Source organism: Gossypium raimondii, chromosome 7, assembly GCF_025698545.1.
Source record: "Gossypium raimondii isolate GPD5lz chromosome 7, ASM2569854v1, whole genome shotgun sequence".
In the NCBI taxonomy this organism is placed as follows: domain Eukaryota; kingdom Viridiplantae; phylum Streptophyta; class Magnoliopsida; order Malvales; family Malvaceae; genus Gossypium; species Gossypium raimondii.
In genome coordinates, this window is record NC_068571.1 from 898,935 (window position 1) to 917,176 (window position 18,242).

At 34.4% G+C, this 18,242-nt stretch overlaps 4 protein-coding genes across 4 annotated transcripts; 1 reads left to right on the top strand and 3 right to left on the bottom strand.

The window, feature by feature from the left end:
• Positions 1-272: 272 nt before the first annotated feature.
• Positions 273-711, bottom strand: LOC105769472 (putative calcium-binding protein CML23). Its single transcript, XM_012590130.2, has one exon. The coding sequence runs from the start codon at positions 690-692 to the stop codon at positions 273-275; it is 420 nt and encodes a 139-aa protein (XP_012445584.1). The 5' UTR covers positions 693-711.
• An 830-nt stretch (positions 712-1,541) lies between these two features.
• Positions 1,542-3,527, top strand: LOC105769463 (probable adenylate kinase 7, mitochondrial). Its single transcript, XM_012590119.2, has 4 exons — positions 1,542-1,981; positions 2,161-2,301; positions 2,418-2,576; positions 3,112-3,527. The coding sequence occupies exons 1-4, from the start codon at positions 1,616-1,618 to the stop codon at positions 3,262-3,264; spliced, it is 819 nt and encodes a 272-aa protein (XP_012445573.1). The 5' UTR covers positions 1,542-1,615; the 3' UTR covers positions 3,265-3,527.
• Positions 3,463-8,254, bottom strand: LOC105769455 (uncharacterized). The gene is made up of 9 exons (XM_012590106.2): positions 7,991-8,254; positions 6,561-7,307; positions 5,526-6,400; positions 5,172-5,427; positions 4,846-5,070; positions 4,529-4,702; positions 4,189-4,383; positions 3,985-4,098; positions 3,463-3,890 (listed from the first exon to the last, which is right to left on the bottom strand). The coding sequence occupies exons 2-9, from the start codon at positions 7,263-7,265 to the stop codon at positions 3,555-3,557; spliced, it is 2,880 nt and encodes a 959-aa protein (XP_012445560.1). The 5' UTR covers positions 7,266-7,307; positions 7,991-8,254; the 3' UTR covers positions 3,463-3,554.
• Positions 8,255-10,736: 2,482 nt separating this feature from the next.
• Positions 10,737-15,334, bottom strand: LOC105769444 (probable inactive leucine-rich repeat receptor-like protein kinase At3g03770). Its single transcript, XM_012590084.2, has 9 exons — positions 14,775-15,334; positions 14,635-14,693; positions 13,173-14,543; positions 12,940-13,073; positions 12,594-12,837; positions 12,308-12,519; positions 12,189-12,214; positions 11,342-11,453; positions 10,737-11,257 (listed from the first exon to the last, which is right to left on the bottom strand). The coding sequence occupies exons 3-9, from the start codon at positions 14,500-14,502 to the stop codon at positions 11,033-11,035; spliced, it is 2,283 nt and encodes a 760-aa protein (XP_012445538.1). The 5' UTR covers positions 14,503-14,543; positions 14,635-14,693; positions 14,775-15,334; the 3' UTR covers positions 10,737-11,032.
• Between the last annotated feature and the right edge of the window lie 2,908 nt (positions 15,335-18,242).

The window sequence follows — 18,242 nt, forward strand, 5'->3', positions numbered from 1 at the left end:
CAACTGCCAGCCATGGTTAATGGATAAAAATGAGAAAACTGTAATCGTTTAATCAAATCACGTCATAAACTAAGAAATTGTGTTAATAATCTGGAGCCTGTTAAATTGATTACCGAATATTTCTTTCGTGTTGAAATTGGTTGAATTGGATAATAAGTAAACTCATGTTTCTTAATACAATGGTAACATGTTGAATAAAAATATATTAGGATAGACAGTAAGAAAAAAAAATCTACATCCATATTGTTACATATATATATATATATGTAATATCACAACATCATGAGTCTAAATTCATCAAAATCAAGAACGCCATCACCATTAAGATCAAAATGAGCAATCATCAATTTACAATCTTGTAAACTCCAAGAGGATTCACCTAATCTAGCAAGCATCTTCTTCAAACTCAGTGGTGTAATAATCCCACACCCTTCCATCTCATACATCTTGAAAGCCTCTTTCAAATCATTCATTTTATCATCGTCTTCAACATCTTCCACTAAACTAATCAAATCTTCCAACCCTAACACTCCATCTCCATCTCTATCCAAACCCTCCACCACCGCCATCTCCACCTCCACAAGCGGCACTTCCCACCCTATTGCCTTCACGCACTGATGAAGCTCCGCCGCCGATATCTTCCCATCTCCGTTTTTATCAATGTCGTTAAATACCCTCTCGTATAGATTCATGGCTTTTGTTATAGCTTCAAGTTCACTCAATATATAGACACAACACGACAACCAAAAATTTGGACTTTTCTTTATCCAAAGGTGAATTGGAAAGTGAATGGTAATGAAGCATAAAAAAAGGGTTTAAGATAGGATTAAAGTGAGAGCCCATGCATGCAACTCCTTTGAGTTATCTCTATACATTAATTTAGTTATTTTAAGTCGTGGAGTATAGTACTTAAAATAATTCAATTAGAGAATACAGACTAATTTATAATTATATACTTAATATATGATTAGTAATTGAATTTAACCAAACGAATTTAATGTTACTATTTGGGTTAGGACTAAAATTTTAATATTTAAAATTATAGGGATTAAAATTGACCAATTTAAAAACTACAGGATTAATTTGAATTAAGAGGTAAATATTGAGAACTAAATTTATTATTATATCTTATATATTGACAATATAAATTTAATAAATGGACTATTTTGCTCTTACAAGTTCAGTTTCTCCACTTTTTTCAAAATAAGGATTAAAATGTAATCCAGGATATAGTATAAGGGCTATTATGGAACTTTAACCATTAATTTAGTTGAAAGGCTGTATTTGGGGTTTAGACTTTTCGAAGCGCAACTAAATCCACGCGTCACTCTCTAAACCTTTCAACCAACCACTTTCCAAAGCTCCGACAACTTTTGTGATCCAAACAACCAATCACATTTTCACGATTCCACAAATCACAACCACATGATCTTTTCCGAGTTCCAAACCATCAAATTAGAAGCTGACACCTGTCAATACCGCGAGCGCAAATTTCTCATTCAACAGTGGCGTTTTTAACTTTTCCCATCACAAGAAAGAAAGATACTCTCTTTCGTTAGTTAAAACCAACATCTTTCCCATTTTCTCTCTCTCTCCTTAAAACCCTACCGCCACCATGGCAATAGCACGCCTGCCAAAACTCCGACTTGCCACCGCCACAGCCGTCTCCGTTTCCACCTTCCTTAAGCCACTCAGACATGGGCTCCGATCATTCGGATCAGCAGCTGCGTTGGAGCTTCCTGACGAGGATGTATACTACGAGTACGAACAAGCTCACCGGGATCGGCGCTCAGCTCAGCCGAAGATTGATGTGGATGGGTCAGCGACAGACAGGGGAGTCCAATGGGTACTTATAGGAGAGCCTGGGGTCAAACGACATGCTTATGCTGAAAGGCTTTCGAAGCTTCTAGAAGTTCCACATATTTCAATGGGTACCCTCGTTAGACAAGAGCTTAATCCCCACTCTTCTCTTTACAAACAGGTCTTCCTTTTCTCTTTGTGAATAAGTTTTGATCTTTTCTCAAAGTTGGGTATTTGAATATTATGTTGTTTTTTTGTGCTGTAAAGGTTCCTATATTATGGGAGAAGTTCTTTTTTTTATTATTTTTTTATAATTATTATTTGTTATTAACTTTGTTTAATATAATCATTTGTGTTTAGATTGCAAATGCTGTGAATGAAGGGAAGCTTGTTCCCGAGGATGTTATTTTTGCTTTATTGTCTAAGAGGCTTGAAGAAGGTTACTATGGTGGTGAAAATGGTTTCATTCTTGATGGGATTCCACGAACCAGGATCCAGGCTGTGAGTCATCTAAGATTTTGATGGCTTTTCTGCATGTTTTATAGGATTCAATTATATGTATATATTGGTAGATAGATAGATAGATGCAAATCAATCTCATGTTTTGTCTCTTTCAGGAGATTCTTGATCAAATTACTGATATTGATCTGGTTGTCAACTTTAAACGTACTGAAGAGCAAATGTTGAAGAGCTCAGAAAGTGAGGTTCTTCACATTGGCAGTTCTAAAGATGTAGGAACTTCCTGGAAGAAAAATGTCCATGTATACTCAGAGCAGGTACTGATATCCCTGTTTGATAGAGTTGTCTAATGCAGCAACATGTTGGTAAAAGCTCACAGTTGGATTACATTTTACTTTTTTTATTTAAAAACTTTACAAATTAGTTATATGTTAGATCAATGAGTAAATTGGTCTTTTTTGTTAAAAATTTCATCCATTTTTATTGTTAAAAACTGGTCTGATTGATAGAATATTTTGATAGTTACACGTAGTCTGCCATGTGTATTTCATTTTGACGTTACAAGGATCAGTTTTTAATAGTAGAAATAGATGAAATTTTTAATAAAAGAACTACTTTACTGTTTGATCTTCCATATAAAAATTAATTTACCCATTGTATAAGTAAAAGGGATAAAATGCAATTTGACTCCTAGTAAAAAAGCCTCAACAATACTTTTATTACCAACATCTTCTGGACTGGTTGTAAGGATTTCATCGTTTTCTCAACATATATTGGCCTGCCAACATAAAAAGCTTATGATAAACTATTTGATTCTTTTGCTAACCAAATAATGTTTTTTGATGTACATAGGCCAAGTCAGTGGAGGATTATTACAGTAAGCAAAAGAAGCTTCTCAATTTTCAGGTGTCTGGTGCACCAGCAGATGCATGGCAAGGTCTTTTGGCTGCATTACATCTTCAACATATTAATGCTCTCGCTTCTTCACAGAAGCTGACGGCATAAAACCCTCATTAATACTTTCAAAACTAGTGTTCACCCTTCCCTTCTATTCCGGCATGGTAGTAAATATGTAACTATGAGTGATAGTCAAGTTTTTCTGAGTGCGGCAAATTTGCCTCTGAAGTTTTGTTTCCCTTTTGTGAGTTGCTATGCAATGTAGTTTGATGATCATTGTCATATATATATATAAGTAGCTTAATATACAAGGGATTGCGTTGTCATTTCATTTCCACGTATTATAATACAAACCAAAATTTACTTGCATATATGCTCATGAACATGTAATCGATGGTTTATTCAGAGTTCATCCATACATCTCTTAGGAGTTTATATCTGATAGCACTTTGGTTACTATTTCCCTTTGATATCCTGTTAGGCTTTGATTGAAAAGGGGATGATAAGAAGCCATCGATGAAGATCGATGATAGGGGTGAATTCAATTCATCGAGCTCATCATCGCTTGTGTGTGATTTTCTGAGAACTGAGGACCCACTTCTTCTCAGTTGAGATTTGCTTCCAACTTCTCCAATGATGCTAGCAACGGATGTTGCTGAAGGAGGTGAATAAACCGGAGGAGATGCTACACATGGAAAGTTTGTAATTGAACCTTTCCTAGCTTCAACAGGATCCTAAATCGAAATAGAGGCAAAAATGGTTAGGTTTGAGTTATATGCACATGGAAGATGTCTAGTCTATGAGTACTTTTAAGATTTTTAGACTAACCTCGGCTTCCAGGGCTTCAAGCACAGCATTTGGAACCGGGTCAGGGCAAAATTCGTCAGGGGCAAAAGTGTCGAGAACTCTCTTAATCAATGTTGCAGCAAATGTCGGACATACCTTTTAAAAATAAGATCAAGTACGGTGAATAAACGCAATGATCATGAATGCCGGAGATTAAATAAAAGGTCTAAAGATAGGATACCGAACCTCTTCCCTGATATGTTTACTTAGAAGCATGTCCTTGGGAAGCATCATGAGATCACTCAAGGCATTAAGGAGATTGAAGGACTTTAATGATGTGATTTGTTGCTTGTCATTGTCATCCCAGTCATTCTCATCTCCAACCAAGTCATCGTCATCTATGCCAAATAGGTCAGTCAACCATCTCGACCAGTTTCCGATCTGACATCCACAAAAACGAATTTCAACAAGAATTGCTTTACTTCAAAGGAGAAAAACCAAGGTACAGTCAACATCGTAACCAAAATCGTTTTGACTACAGGTGTAATCAAACTTAAAGTCACGACTACACGTTTGCATTGCTTACCGCATTTTTCAGTTGTGCACCGGCACCAAAACTTGTTTTCCCAGCTGGAATAGGAAGCACCAGAGTATCACTAATAGGGTCAGACACAGGATCAGTAGGGATTTCATCACCAGAATCACGGAGAATGGCATTGAACATTGCCACATCTAATCGTGCCACACATTGCTCCATTATCTAGATATATGATAACAATGAATTATAACAACTTTATGCTCATTTAATGTTAATAGATTCAGAAGCCAAGTCGGCCCATTGCAAAATTGTGTGCCATTTAGTCAGATTTCAAAAGCAAAAGGAGAAAAAGAGAAGTAAATTACCAATTTAGACAGCAAACATAAGCAGCCACATTCATGCCCCGCAGCTCGAACCGGGCAAAGTCTTTCACAAGCATCCTTGAAAGCTTTCTTCCAATGGTCTAATGAAAAGTTCACTTGGTCTTGATTACTTGAACTAGGTATCCTCCCATAGCTTTTACTTGAACCAGAGCCCTTCCCTTCATAAATTTCCTTTTTACCCTCCGACTGCATATGCGGAGTGAGTGCCTGATATGGAAATACGGAACATAGTTTGGTCAGACAACTATCTGAGACATTCTGTACCATGCCATCATGTAATAGAGGACGAAAAAGAGTTTATGGGTTACCTGCCACCAGACAGACTCGATGATTCTAGAAAAGACCCATGTTTCAACCCTTTCTAAGGCCGAAGTAAAGGCAAGCGGGTTGTCCCAGTCGCTAAAACTTTTATTTTCCTTTCTACCAGGAGAGGATTCTCTCCATTTCAATGGAGATGATGCCAGTTTCTTCCCCTTCTCAACTCCATTTCTTTCTGTGCGTCCAACAGTACTTTCACTTATAATTGCTCTCAAAACGACACAGTTTGACAACCAGAACATCAACCTGCAGTCATCATGCATATGACCTATAAGTTAATGAGAAATCATGCATATGATCTGACTTAAAAAGAAAGAGCAAGTCCACATGCACTCGGGACATACCTTGGAACATCATTTCCACATGCTTTCGCAACCAAAGCAAGTCCAGAAACAGCGCTTTTAGCAGCACTCCCTCTCCTTAATTGGGAACCTTCCTTACAAGCATGAAGATACAACCTAGAAAGGCGACGGGCTGGAGCATGCACCTTACTCATGGAGCTTCCATGCTCGGCAACTACCGAGTACAAAGCAGCCTCAGTGGCAGCAGCTTCTCTCAACTCTCCTTCAAGCATCTTTATCTTGTTTTCCAATTGCTGCACTTTGTTATCCAAAATGACATTTCGAGTATCCTTGGGATATACCTTTGAATCTTTCCTTTTGTTGCTCGATTTGCTTCTGGAGCTTCCCGGCCTATGGTGTACATCCACTGCAAAACCAACTTCCTTCAACTCCTCATTAACCACGTCTGATGAAGGTCGAATGGATTTGACATCATTGGCCTTCATTCTTAAAGCATTCTCTTGTGATTGAACATTCAATTGTTCATCTTTGGTAAAATACCTTTTGTCTACTGAGTACTGTCCTTCATGTCCATTTTCTTGCCAACCATATCCCGAGTTTGCTTCCAAAGAAAAACCATATGCATCATCAGCAACTGAAGCCTTAGAACCAGAAGAGTTGATTTCGTTGTGCATCTTTTCACTAGTCAAGGATGATGAAGTAAATTGAAATTTATGGTTAACAATGTTTTCTCGTACAGATGAATTGGAACCATAAGAGTTAAGTGCTGAAGCACGCACATCTACTGATCTCTCAAAATCGGATGATAAGTCTGTTAATGATGAGTTCGCCACATTTGTTCTTTCCAGGTTCAACTTCGAAGCCAGTATATGTTCCCCTTTAACTTCCTTTCCAACAGTTACAGCGACCAATCCATTCTGCAATTCAGTACGAATTACTATATTACCAGGTGTAATTAAACTTATTAAATAAAAACCAATACACCCCTTTAAGCTGACTAAAGGCCATGTCCCCGAACAACAGAATCATAATCTGAAGGGAAAATTTGGGAGATATTGGCAAATAAGTAAGAGTTACCTCTTTATTTTGAGGAAGTGAACTGCCATTAGATTCTAAATTTGATGAAGACACAGTCAGAGATGAGTGTGAGGAAACATCATCATCGGTGAATGAAGCAATCTCAGCTTCCTCGGCATATTCTTCATCCATAAGAGAAGAAACCGACTCGCTACCTTTCTTATCCTGAAATAGTTCCTTTGACAGGCCGCTTCTTGATGAAGAAATGTTCTGACCCTTGGAAATTCGATCAATTTTAATGAGCAACATCGGCTGTGTAGTGTTACTATAACTCCTTTTACTATTCATTGGAACAGTAATCTCTAATGTCTCTTTGATAACACCGTATTCCGCCAAATCCACAATGGCAGTTGCCAACAATTGGATCTTTTCCCTTCGAGGTTCATACAAGTTAAATTCTAAGAAATTCTTATGGAACATATCAACATCCCTTCCTTTAACAGACAAGTCCCTTACTAGATTCACTGGTAACTTAAATGACTCGTTAAACTCAATTTTTCCCTCACCAACAATGGAACCGAGTGTCGGTGAAGTAGTTTTGGTAGACCCTGAGTTACGTTCACTGTTTTCCCATTGAATCAAGACGGAACAAAGTGATCGCAGTGACTGTGAAGGGGGCCAAGGTTTAATCTCCTGAATGTGGATTAGATAATCAACTCGAACTGTCGGTCCTCTCCGGTTTTTTGCATTCAAACCGAGAACCATTGTTGCAGATATACTAGTATTTTATCAATCCAAGTTGAATTCCTATAATGCAGAAAACATTATAATTTTTATAGAGAAAACTTTGCACCAAGAATTAAATGCAAAACTAATCAAATCCGAGCTTATAATCCTAATTCCTAAATCCCATCACATTTTACCACCAAACTCAGGTAAACAAGATTGATTTGTAAATCCCAAAAATAGATTAAAGGCAATTCTTTTCCCTTCAAATTTTCCTGCAGTTTCTCAACAACCAAACATATAAAAGAAACATAAAGTAACAAATGATAGATGCACTGAAAAGTTAAGCCAATAAGGCAGAAATGATTAGCATAGAAATGAAGAAATAATGCCAAAAAAGAGCTTAAAAATCATAGCTACCAATAAGGAAAAAGGATTATTTCTTCAAAAAAAAAGGAAAAAGGATTAAAGCAATGAAATTGGCAAAGGAACTTTGAGCTCATTCATGCAATGAACATTAAATAAGTTAAACAAAGCTTTAAAATAAAATAAAACATAACCAAAAACAGAAACTTAAAAGTTCATCAAGTTGAATGGGAACTTTTCTATTCATGAGCATCAGATCCAGTTCAAATAAACAAAATATGGTCCAAAAAAATCAAAACTTTTAGGCTGAGAAAAAAGGGAATTATTACAATGTAGAGATTAAAAAAAAAACCAAAGAGGAGAAGAACAAGAAAATGAGAAAAGCAGTCGATTTTCACCTTGGGTACACTGAATGTGGCCAGAAAATTTTCCAGGAAAATTACAAGAATAAGAAGAAAAAGTGCAGCAAGTGAGGCAATGGGAAAGCTAAAAGCTTGAAACAGTCGGTTTGGGAATGGTTTCCAATTCCATGGTTGAAGAATAATACAAGCTGAGAGATATTTAAGGCCTTTTCTTTGAGGTCCAGTATTAAAGATGGTGGCTGGTTTTTGAGTACACTACTGACCCAAAAACAAAAAGAATATATGAAAATTGAAGAGAAGAATAAAAATAGAAATAATTATTTTCTTACACCGAGAAGGGAACTAGAAAATTCGGCAGAAATTAAAACTAGAAAAAAGTTGTGGTAAAAGACCTCTCCAGTACTTCTTGATTGATTTCTCTTTCATTTAGTCCCTGTCTATTTCGGAAAGACTATTAGTCATGGTTTCAGTCAATTTATCCTATTTTTTATTCGTATGATAGATTTCAATGTTTAGACATTTTTTCAACTTGTCCTAATTCTAAAAAATTCAACAAATTTAATCCTCAATATTTGTGAATTTTGTGAATTTGGTTTTTATTCTAAATTTGTTGAATTATTTTTAGAGTCTGGAGAAAATTGACAATATTTGTAAACATTAAAGGTTAATTTTGTTGTTATACCAATCAAATGTAGAATAAATTGATAGAAAAATATTGTGATTACTTGTTCTTTTGACAAGAACTAAATTGCTCTGTATTGTTAGAGGGGTCAATTTGCTCAATATTAAAATTGAGAGGGACAAAAAATCTTTTTACCCAAAATTGCAAGAAGGTTTCTAAAAGGTCAAATTCACAAGTATAGGGACTAATGTCAGAATTTGACCTTTCTAAAACCATAATATCTGATTCTGTCAAAGCCAAAACGATGTAGTTTTGAAAGGCTTCATCGCGTCCGATTGTGATGCCATGGCGGAAATGCTTCATCTTAATTAAATATTGCGAAGACGTAAGAAGAGATTCTGTCACGCGCTTTAATGGAATGTAAAGGAAACTCTCCGATGCCTTCTGTGTAGTTTTGAGTCACGCTTCGGAATTTCGCGTGGGAGGATTAAAGTGAAACAGGTGTTTCCTTTCGCCGACATGTCACTGTTGTTGTCCACTTTCCTATTAATAACAAACGCGATCTCATAAAATGAAACTTGAACCGAAGAAAATGATCAAATAATAAATAAATTAACAATTTATCTCTACATTTTTCAATTAATTTTTTGATATTTTATTATTTTTTAGACATCGCTTGATTTTAAGAAAAAGTGAATTTGTAATATTATTTTTTATATTTAATTTTTTTGATGAGTTAATCATATATTAACTTAATGAAAAAGACAAAAACACCCAACTAAATCAAATATATTTAAATAATTTAAAATATTATTATCACTTTCATCGATTCTTTAAAAGAAACCCAAACAAATTACCCAACAAAAAAAGGGGGTGAAATCAAATTGTAGTTCACAGTTTGTTCCAAGAAAAATGAACTTCAACTCAAAGCAATGAAACAAACAAACACTACCACCAAAGAGAAAAGGGGAGAGTTGAGATGTCAAACTCCATATGTAGAAGATTTGTTCATAACCATAGAGTTGGTGAAGGTTAAAATTTTATGTGATTGGTATTTGAAAATAAATATCCAATATTTTTTTTATTTTTTTAAATATTATACCCAGAAATACTTTAAAGATTATTATTGTACAGTACCTGTATTGATAATCTAAAATACCCATGTTTTTTCAGGTAGGGTTTGACCTATATCCTTGTCTTATCTTGTAAGATTCATTACATAACAGCTAGCAACCATATTCAACAAAAAGATTGGCTGTTTTGTATGAATATGACATAGAATTGGGGACACAGATATATATGTTATTTCCTACTCTGTGACAAGAACTCACGTTGAAAAATGCACCGGAATCATGTAGTTGGATTTTTAGATATGATATTATTAGGAGAGAAAATCATAAATTTTAAATATAATTTATATATATATATATTGGGAACTGACTTGCAAATCATGACTTTTGTATAACTCTGGGGGAGCCCATTGCTTTGCAGGCAAATGGTAGATCTACCAGAAACCAAAAACTTGTGAACTTTTTGCCTGAATTTGAAAGCAATGGGGCATTATAAGTTTGATGACCTGGTTTGTTGTTCTGAGAGGGTATATTTGAATATCATTCCAAAAATTAATATGCACCATATTCGATTCTTCATTTTTCTTTTAAGTATTCATATTAAATATTTGTGTACGATACATATTTAGTCATAACTATTAGTATTCGACATTCCAAAGGTATAGAAAAGCTTGAAAAAAACTGAACATATATTTGACATGCATCCGAGTCCTGTAATCCAGCTAGGGGTAAAAGTACCATGAAGGTCATTTTGTTAGGAGTTGGTTTGCATTTTGTATCCTCTACTAAATAAATGAGTAAATTAGTTCCTATATGATAGACCAAAGTGCAAATTGATTTTTTTGTTAAAATTTCATGCTTTTCTACCATTAAAAATTAGTCCTTGTACGTCAACATGAGCTACAAATGACATGCCACGTGTAACTATCTAGTTATTCCATCAATCATGTTAGTTTTTAACAGTAGAATTGAATGAATTTTTTAATAAAAAAAAGGGTAAAATATAATTTGACTCCTAGTATAGGGACTTCCATGGTACTTTTAACTATAGCTAGGATAGCAAAGAAAAATCACATAAAGGAAATGAATAAAAGGAACAGAACAGACCTTTGAGCTAAGCTAATAATATTGGTTATTGGAGACCAGCATTTGGAGCCCATTGATGGCCTCACAGCAACTTTCTTGCAACAAAAATGTATGCAAAGACATATCTATTTTACCAAAATTTTCCATTTATAAGGTCTAAAATATGACATTTTCAGCTTTACATCTCTAGCTCTAACTCATTTTATATAGGAAAGCACCTTCCAAGAGCTTTATCCGAGCACTATCAGCAGGTTTCTCCGAAAACGAAACATCCGGAGTGTACCAACCATATACAATTGACTACGATGTAGAATCGGATTTCTGATCGGCATCAGCTGCAGCCTGAACTTGAGCTGCATACTGTAAGTTCCAAAGAACGTCCTCAAACGATGGCCGAGATGATGGTTCGGGACATATGCATTTGCCAGTAATTGATACTACGATGGATAACGACTCCTGTGAGCAAGTGGTCAACACCGTCGGATCCACAATTCTCTTTCGGCCATCCTGGCTGCCGAAAGATACCTGTAATGTGTGATACAAGATCTTATAAGTCATTAATGATCATGATTCTTGACACATTTTGATTGCATTTTAACAATGGCTTACCATTTCATTTAAAAGAAATGTTTCTCCTTTTCCACTCACAATAGGCCCAACAAGTGACTCAAGTAATATAAATCCAAAATTGTAAACATCATCCTCTAATGTTTTCCTTCGGCTGCAATATACAATGAAAGGTAGTTGATTATATACACAACAAATTGCAAATCTAGTCTCAAATATGATGATCCTTAGATACAACTTTGTTCATTGAGATACAACCATGTCAACTGCTGAGGCATGGGGGTAAAAGTATCATAGATGCCCCTATATTAGGAGTCGGATTACATTTTGCTCCTACTACTCAAAAAATGGGAAAATTAATCCCTATACGTTAGTTCAAAGAGGTCTTTGTATGTTAGTAGCATGAAATTTTTAACAAAAGGACCGGTTTGCTCTTTGAGCTAATGTACAAAGACTACTTTAGTCATTTTTTGAATAGAGAGGATAAAATGCAATCTGAATCCTAATACAATGGCGTCTATAGTACTTTTGTTGAGGCAAGGGTGCTCCAGCAATTACCATGGCGCAAAAGTGGGAGCAGCAGAAGCCTATGTTCCTTTGACTTTTCATTTTTTTCGAGTGTTAGTGTCCGACACTTTTGAATATCAAGGACTCTCCATATGCATGAAAAACTTCGAAAAAAAATTAAACATACACATGTTAAACAAGTACCTATATCCGGCACTCATACCAGAATCCTAGACAGAAGCAACTGCTCATGCAATGAGAATAGATTACCAAATGGTCTTCCATCTACCATAATTTCTACTATCAATACATGTCCATTATCTTATATATGAAGATGCATTATGATGGTATCTTTTGCAAGTAACAAGTTAAATATAGATACCTAGACTTTAAGCTCTCTCCCTTTGCCTGCAGAAAAATATAATGTTTCAGAATAACCACTTAGGACCAATGATATCTTTTGCAAGTAACAAGTTAAACATAAATAGCTAGAAAACCTGCCTCTAGTTTTTCATTTTCTTCCATGATGATAAACATCCCATAGTCACTCAGCTTTGCTAATCGATGCTCGTCCAGCAGTATATTGTTCGTCTTCAACCGGTTATTATAAACTCCGGGAATAACCCCAGTATGTAGAAAATGTACAGCCTTGGCTACATCGATTAGAATCGCTAATCTATCTGACCACTTAAGAACCTTCTCTGGACAAGTTTCTGCACCATTTTTCCATATTATGTTACTCAGAATCCAGCATATATATAATTCAACGTTCAAACACAACATTTACCTGACAAGTGCATACGATAGTTCCCGTTAGGCACATAGTCATATACGAGGAAGACTTTGCTTGCGCCGGAATCATCTTGTACGCCACCAGCAATGCAGTGACCTAAAAGGCCTACTAAATGTGGATGATGAAGCTTTGACAAGAAATCAAGCCTAACTTTAAGATTTTGAATTGAATATTTCTTCTGTAAAGTCAATGATCGAATGACAACATAGGTTCCATTCTCCAATCTTCCTTTGTAGAGCTGAAAAATAGAAACAAATGAAGTTAGATAGGCCATTGATGATACCATATGCAAATATCAGAACCAAGTACATAATTTCCAACCCTGTTTTATTGAGGATACCTTTCCAGTAAAGCCTTCACCCATGAACATTGATGAATCAAAGTTATCTGTAGCTTCTTCCAACTCTTCCATGGAAAACAGTCTACATATTGGAGTACCTTGTGTCCCAAGTTTAGCAACTTCAGAAATGAATCCTAAACATCAAGTAATCAATGATTAGAGATTAACATCAATGGTTACTCAAATTTCCCTTTGAAGCACTATAAAACCGGGTTAGAATAGCATTTTCTTACTGGCATTTGCAAGAACTTCGGATGAAACCCCGGTTGTTAGATTGTCTTGAACAACCTTTTGTCGTATATGAGTTTCAAAAGTCCGTCTTGGTCGGCATCTTTGAAACAGAATAAGAATCCCAAATGCCAAAAGCATCAAAAGTAGAACAGATACTACAATAATAGCAACTAATACAGCTGTCTTTCTTCCACTTCTCCTTGTGTTTGCTTCTTTACAATAAAGACCTTGATGCTGTTGTTGGCCATCAGTTGACAAACAGTTCCCACCATATTTTACTACTCTCTTATCTGATTTATTGTCTAAGCAAGAAGGAAGATCACCAACGAACTTGTTATTAGAAATATCGACAAATCCGAGTTTGCTACCACATGTTAGATGCTCTGGAAGTGAACCACTCAGCACATTTGATGCCAAATTCAAGTAACTGATGCTTGGCAAATCAAACAAAGCAGAGGGTGGTGTTCCACTCAGTTGATTGAAAGACAAGTCAAGGTGTTGAAGATGACTCAATACACCAAATTGTGCTGGAATTTCACCGGAAAATAAGTTCTTAGCTAGAAGAGCTGTAACCAATCCTTGGGGCATGACAGGCAGTTCGGAATCCAACCGATTCTCTCTTACATCAAGCACACGCAAGCGAGTTAAGGAACTCAAATCAGGCAACTTACCTGAAAGCTTATTGTGGCACATTGCAACATCTGTTAGGCTCGAAATTCGACATATGGAGGAAGGAAACTGACCCTTCAACCTATTGCCTCTAAAGCTTAGAACACTAAGGTTTGACAAGGAATCTAGTGTATTAGGAATAGTATCATTGAAGTAATTGCCATCCAATGTTAGAGTTTGAAGCTTAACCATTCTAGATATCTGAGGTGGGATTGAACCAAACATGAAATTGGAGCTTAAATCCAAAAATTCAAGGGAATATAGCCTATGAATCTTATCAGGAAGTGGTCCCCAAATTCCAAGAGACACTAAACTAAGCACCTTCAAACTGGTTAACCTTGTCAACGTGGTAACTAATGAATCAATGGAGAAAGTCTTAGACAATGTTTTACTAGGAATTGCATATCCATTGAAGTCACTAACATTTGCAACCTTATCTCCCCTAATCTTAAACTCAGTGACAAAATTATCCTGGCAAGATATAGTCAAATTAGACATTGCAGACAAGTTACAGAGATCCCCATTGTAATTATCCAGAATTTGTAGCTGTGAAGGGTACTCTAAATGCTTCCTTATTTGCAACAAAAGTTGAGTTTGGTAAGTTTGTAATCCATGGCAACTCCATGAAAACAATACTAGAAGAAACAAGTAGAAGTATCCCATTCAGGAAGCTCGTGAAGCAACAAACTCCAGATGTAAAAGCCCTAGAATTATAAGCAAAAAAAAATGTTAAAATTCAGAAGAAAATGAAACATACCTAGCAATAGGGAAGCTTTCATAAGCAATGTCTTTTACCTGAAGGTTGAACCTTTATTTGCAAAACCCAAGCGCAGAAATTTCAATAGTGTTGAGGACTGCAAATTCAAGAGCACACTTAAAAGCATAAAAAGGCTTGTTGGAGAAAAAAAAAACAAAAAGAAAAAGAAAATTCTTACTTGGGAAGAATCAAAGATGGTGTTTTTTCCCAAGAAAAGTTCAACACTTTAACTAACTTTCAGTCAAAAAAGAAAGAAACCCAAAGCAGAGAAACACAAGAGAGCATTAACAAACAAGCAAGTTTCATGATCCAATGAAAATGTCTTTTATCACCTTCTCTCTCTCTCTTGCTACTCTCTAGGAAAATGAACAACCACCCAGAAACACCAAGACAAGATAAAAAAGAAAAAAAAATTGTAACTTGAAGCATTAATAATTGCAAATTGCAAGGGTTAATTTGAACATGGTATGGTTGAGTTTCTGTAATTGGAAGTAATACTATTGAAGCGAGATATTGAGGAGAAGTGTACTAAGGCACTGCACCTGCCTGCAGGTTTGGCTGCAAAATGCAAATATAATGGAAGTGGGTAGTTGAAAAGGAAGAAACAATCAAAAGGTAACCGATAAGGCAATTAAAAGGGAGGTGCATTAATGGAGGAAGGCCTTTATTTTTTCTTGAGAGAAAGAGACAAAGCAAAGTGAAGACTGCAGAGAGAGAAAGATGATTGCTTAAGAAATGCAGAAATGGAGAGAGATTACTATAACTAATATATTTTTAACTGTTGGGAATCATCCAAAATGACCTTGGAGTTTTCTGATATTTGTAACAATGGCATCACGTGGGTGTTTTCTTTTTTCAATTCATATTTAAAATTTATTTTTATCCTATATTCAAACATGAATATAAAATATATTACATATAATTTTTTAATATATTTTATGTTTATTTGAATGAAGAAGATAATCCGTGTTAAGATTCGATAATATAATGTAATTTTGCATTAGCACCTAGTTCTTAATTAATCTCACTTTCCTTTGTGTAATGATAGATCAACTGTCATCATAAGCTAATCACCTGCAGTTGAATTATCTCTATAATTGATTAACATATATATGTATATATGGCAAAAAGATACAAGCACTTTCAATGTCATTTCTCAAAAGAAGTTAATGGAAATAAATAAATAAGCATTATCATTGGAAATTGGATTTACTGCTAAAAAAGCTTTGCACTCACTCTAAATCCTGGGAGGGACAGCCTGTTTTGAAGGCAAGACCCACGTTGTTACACAATTTGCCCCATCATCAACTTCAACACCTTGAACCCCACGCGCTTTTGCCCATCTTTTACATCACCAAATGACAAATTTTAGTCTGTAAAACTATAATTTTATTTTATTTACTTAAAAATAAATAAATTAATCTTCGTAAGATTGAAGAGCAAATCAACTCTTTTAATTAAAAATTATATTTATTTTTATTATTAAAAATTTACGTGATTAATAGAATAATCATATAATTATAACATACAAAAATCAAATTTTATTAGTAGAAATAAATTAATTTTTTAATAAAAAATTAATTTATTTATTAATTTAATATACAAAAATTAATTTTATTCTGTTTTTAGTAAAATATTTAATACGATCTTACTTACAATACAAAATCCTTGGTGATATTTTTACCGAAAACAAACTCAAGTCACGCGACTTCCAAGGTGAAGCATAAAGTGGACTGGTTTCTTGGTAGTGGAAAAAGGGCAGACAAAGAGGCATGTTGGCTGAGGGAGCAGACCAAAGTAGCTGGCTTGGTTTGGCTTGGAATCTGCATTTTTGGACATGGCATCTCACTCAGTGTAAGCTTCATAGCAGATATCATCATCATTGGCTATTGATATATGCTAAAGTTGATTGGTATAAAAGGTTGGGTCTATTTCAAGTCTGATTCTTTATATTTTTCAAGAATTTAATTATTTTTCTTTTATTTTCAAAAACCTTTTATAATCACATGTATCATTGATTTTATAATCTAAGAATAATCTAATTAGGGTCGGATGGTATGAGTCGTTTCAATAATGATGACTCTAAGATTCAAATTTCATTCAAATGCTTGGGAAAGAGTTCATTGTCACTTCTTCTAATCACTTGTAAAAATGTAAATCTAATTATTAATATCATTAAAATTCTTCTACCAACAAGTTTTGAGTGGAGTAGTAAGACATATTGTATTCTCAAGGGAAGACACAGATTTAAATATTGAAGACGATATTATTGGGAAGGGCAGTCATAAACCTCAAACATAGACTGCAACACGGATATGAACGATACTAACTAATGTTTTTTTAACAAATATCATTTTTTGTTATATGGTTATTAAATGAGTATTTTAATTTCAAAATGTCACGCTATTGAATAAAATAAAATAAAATAATATTATATTATATTATTAATAATTGAGTCTAAATTTTTTAAATTTGAAAATCAATGAATTATATTTTTAAAAATAAAAAGACAAATTTCTGAAATATATTTTTAAAAATAATAAATTTTCATTTCACTTTGACCCATTCTAACATGGTTGGTCTTATGTTGATAAGAGTTTAAAGATGGGGCAGCTTTATCTTACAATATAATGTTCAGATTTTCATCGGACCCAATGATGAATTTGACTACGAGATACTGTAATTACATTAAGAATTGTCAGAAAAGGACTAACATGTCCAACACCTAACCTATTGAAATTATATATATTAAAATAATTATCATGTCCGAGATTTTTATTTTTATGTTTTTACTTTATGAATTTTAATATGGTTTTACAAATTTATAAAAAATTAAAAACACCTTTTTAATTTAAAAATTTAAATTTTGAATTGAATGAACCTGGACAAATGATTGTCCAGATTCATTCTAGGAAAAAGTAAAAAAAATGTTTCTTTTATTTTTTAAAAAATTGTTTTTAAATTTTTTGTTAATGTAGCATTGTCATGTCAGCGATTGTCATTGACATGGAGCACTACGTCAGTGTCTGTTGCTGACATGGAGCACCATGTCAACATCGTTAACGACCACATCAGTGTTATAATAATCAAAAATGAAAATTGTTTGTCAAAAGGCTTAGCTGATGCAAATTGAGAGTTTAAAAGCTTAATTAAATGTGTTTTTTGCAGAAGGGCTTACTTGATTTTTTCGCCAAAGTTCAGGAACTTATATGTCCCTTTAGCCTTTTTATTTTATTTGAAATTTACCGTAATTGATAGCCATATTAAATTTTGATTAAATTTATATTTTCAAAGTTAATTTATTCATTTACAATATTTGAACTCGAAACCTTAATTAAAAAACATCAAACTCTTATTTACAAAACCCAACATACTATAGTTCACATGTTTCAGGTAAGCCATGTTTTAGCATAGCGTGAGTACAACTTTTCAGAAGGATGATTAGCATGTTAATTTTCCTACATAATTATTATAGCTTCCTCCTTCAGAGACGACCCTACGGTCACACCTCTTAAATTTACTCCTCATGAGAGCTCCACCTACTCCTCGCACACATCCCTCGAAAATACTCAGCTTAATTGTCATTTTTAAGGCCAATTATCACGTTCCATTTAAAATTATTGATAGTATATTTAATTGACTAAGA

Coding starts and splice junctions, on each gene's coding strand:
- LOC105769472 (XM_012590130.2), bottom strand. CDS start 692: ATGAATCTATACGAGAGGGTATTTAACGACATTGATAAAAACGGAGAT.
- LOC105769463 (XM_012590119.2), top strand. CDS start 1,616: ATGGCAATAGCACGCCTGCCAAAACTCCGACTTGCCACCGCCACAGCC. Junction 2,302..2,417: donor CACGAACCAGGATCCAGGCT/GTGAGTCATCTA, acceptor TGTCTCTTTCAG/GAGATTCTTGATCAAATTAC. Junction 2,577..3,111: donor TCCATGTATACTCAGAGCAG/GTACTGATATCC, acceptor TGATGTACATAG/GCCAAGTCAGTGGAGGATTA.
- LOC105769444 (XM_012590084.2), bottom strand. CDS start 14,502: ATGGGATACTTCTACTTGTTTCTTCTAGTATTGTTTTCATGGAGTTGC. Junction 11,454..12,188: donor GGAGAGAGCTTAAAGTCTAG/GTATCTATATTT, acceptor TGTATATTGCAG/CCGAAGGAAAACATTAGAGG. Junction 11,258..11,341: donor CATTTCTTTTAAATGAAATG/GTAAGCCATTGT, acceptor CACACATTACAG/GTATCTTTCGGCAGCCAGGA.
- LOC105769455 (XM_012590106.2), bottom strand. CDS start 7,265: ATGGTTCTCGGTTTGAATGCAAAAAACCGGAGAGGACCGACAGTTCGA. Junction 6,401..6,560: donor CACTTCCTCAAAATAAAGAG/GTAACTCTTACT, acceptor ACTGAATTGCAG/AATGGATTGGTCGCTGTAAC. Junction 5,071..5,171: donor TCGAGTCTGTCTGGTGGCAG/GTAACCCATAAA, acceptor TTTCCATATCAG/GCACTCACTCCGCATATGCA.